This window comes from Penaeus vannamei, chromosome 17 (genome assembly GCF_042767895.1).
Source record: "Penaeus vannamei isolate JL-2024 chromosome 17, ASM4276789v1, whole genome shotgun sequence".
Classification (NCBI taxonomy): Eukaryota; Metazoa; Arthropoda; class Malacostraca; order Decapoda; family Penaeidae; genus Penaeus; species Penaeus vannamei.
This window is the reverse complement of record NC_091565.1, coordinates 1,578,183-1,580,682: the sequence shown is the minus strand read 5'-3', so window position 1 is coordinate 1,580,682 and position 2,500 is coordinate 1,578,183. Positions and strand designations below refer to the sequence as shown.

The 2,500-nt window shown below is 36.0% G+C and overlaps 1 protein-coding gene across 3 annotated transcripts in view; it reads left to right on the top strand.

Moving 5' to 3' along the window:
• LOC113815040 (ubiquitin-conjugating enzyme E2 J2) overlaps positions 1–2,500 on the top strand; it is a 7,827-nt gene that overhangs the window by 260 nt on the left and 5,067 nt on the right. Inside the window, exons 2-3 of one of the 3 annotated variants that reach the window (XM_070131738.1) lie at positions 374–466; positions 1,804–1,949. In XM_070131738.1, coding sequence (XP_069987839.1) covers positions 1,834–1,949 — 116 coding nt within the window. In that variant the 5' untranslated portion in view covers positions 374–466; positions 1,804–1,833. Of the gene's footprint in view, positions 68–373; positions 467–1,803; positions 1,950–2,500 lie in introns of all 3 variants that reach the window. The other 2 variants (XM_027367128.2, XM_027367126.2) reach the window with 2 other exon arrangements.

Here is a 2,500-nt window from a genome sequence, read left to right as displayed (position 1 = left end):
TTTTCTCAAATTTTCCTAAAACTCGTCATGATATTTTCCATGACTGCATGTTTGTTATAACTCTTGTGTTAGTATTGTTATTAACTTTATTTTAAGTGTTTTTATTGTTTCTGATACAATTACCGTGCTGTTTATTACGTTCATGTGCATTAATTTGTCAAGAAGTTGAGCTTATTGTGAATAGAAAGAGAAGTTCTTATAAGAACAGAAAAGACCAGAAAAGTTCTTGCAATGTGATGCAACTGTGTTCTTCAGTACATTTGTTCATGAGATCATTCTCTTATTGCATCATAGGGCTTGGTTATTATTCAGTGAAGGTCCATATAGTTAATACTGAGTATTTTGCTATTGACACTTATAATATTGTCTGCAGAAAAGTATATATAAAGCAGTGTAAACAGGGTGGAGACAGCAACTCCTGAGTGTGATATATTGCGCCCTTCCAGATTACAGACGCTTTGATAATGTAAGCAAAGTTATAAACAGAGTTTTACTAAATATTATATCAATATTATCTGCCGGTTTGTTAGAATTCTGCGAAGCCCGACCCAAAGAATATTTGTGTACTTGATATGCATAAATAAAGAAATAAATACATGTTTATCAGGCTAGACATGCATATCAACCGGGCAAATAGATAGTTAAGTATATATCTATCAGATACCTTATTTTTGCATCAGTATTTATGAAAATTCATTGGGTTGGGCCTGGCACAATTTTAACTAACTGGCCGTATGATTAGAATAATAATCTCCACAAAGGAAGGGTTAAAGGCTGTGGTTTCCCTTAGGAATGGCATATAAGTGACTAGGTTCAGTGTATTGGTATAGTTCATCATAGTTTTTGAGTATTTTTTATTATTATTATTATTATTATTTACCTCACAATTTTTCTGTTATATCTCATGCCTTCCCCAATTATCAGGTCTAAAATCATTGCTCCCTCTCTCGGTGCACCCTTAGGTTTTCGACTTTATAAACATAGAGGTTTTGTTCATCTCATTGCGGATACTTTGCCTGACCAGTTCCTGGTGGGGATCGGAAAAAAGTGTATTGTATTCTTTTATCTTTTCCAGTGGTACTTTTGCCAGCCAAGAATGGACTTTGTATGTTTTTTTTGTTTTTTTTTTGCTTTCTTAATTCTAGGCTTCTGTTAAAGACGTGTCAGATGTACAAAGTGCAAGTTGTAATATGAAATATTTTGATCTTCGGTTGAAATGATGTGCGGTTTCATTTACGTCACAGATGTTATTATTGTTTTATTTTATAATGATCTTTTTTTCAATTTTCATGTGCATGTAACATTGCTTAGAATTCACTTACAAAAAAAAAAAAAAAAAAAAAAAAAAAAAAGGCAAAGCTAGGCAAGGGTTATACAGTTATAGAAATGGATCCGTTTCTACAGTGATTTACTTTCTTGGAAGTACAGATCTAGTTCCCGATCCCAACAAAACTTACCTGACCTAACCTAAAACTAGCCAACCTAATCTAATCTAGCCTAACAAAACCTATCAACCTAACCAACCTAAGCTAACCTGAATAACTTAACCAACCTAACCAAACCTAACCAATTCAGCTCATCTTCAGCAGTACTCGGTTGCATTCGACAACCTCGATCTCGATTCGAGGAAGTGTTCCGGTTGTCCGTGTCTGCAGATAGAGAAACAGATCCATTTCCACAAGATGATTTTCGGGCTAAGCAGCAGATTTTTCCATTTCTATAACTACTTCGAGAATTTTTTTTTTATATCATCTAGCATTCTTTGATGTAGTGGATTCATGACAGAAATAATGAATTTTGCAGACCCAGCACCGAAATAAAAATAAGGAAGCCATGTCAAAACACTCAGGCACAGCATCAGCGCGTCTGAGGGCCGACTACATGAGATTAAAACGTGACCCAGTGCCATACGTGACAGCTGACCCTCTGCCTTCAAACATTCTTGAGTGGTAAGTGGGAAGACGTTGCTTTCTGTTGGTAATTCACAGAAACCATTTGCTTGTTATTTTGGTTGAGTAATTGAATAATGTTTATCTGTTTATATATTCATTTTTTATCTAGCTATTATGTATGTGTGTGTGTGTGTGTGTGTGTGTGTGTGTGTGTGTGTGTGTGTGTGTGTGTGTGTGTGTGTGTGTGTGTGTGTGTGTGTGTGTGCGCGTGTGTGTGTGCATGTGCGTGTGTGTGTGTGTATGTGTGTATGTGTGTATGTGTGTGTATGTGTGTGTGTATGTGTGTGTGTGTGTGTGTGTGTGTATATGTGTGTGTATGCGTGTGTGTGTGACGGTACTTGGCTTAGTAAATCACCTTGCCAGTGTTAATACATATTTTGGACTTAATGTGGTAATTATCACCAATAAACAGATGCTACTTACAAGATTGCCGGTCATGCTAATCAAGCCTGTATCAGTTCCAATCCACACTTTCCCATACTAATAAACAGGTCACCAAATATCATGCCCATGCTACGAAAAATAATATAGCACAAAATACCAAGCAG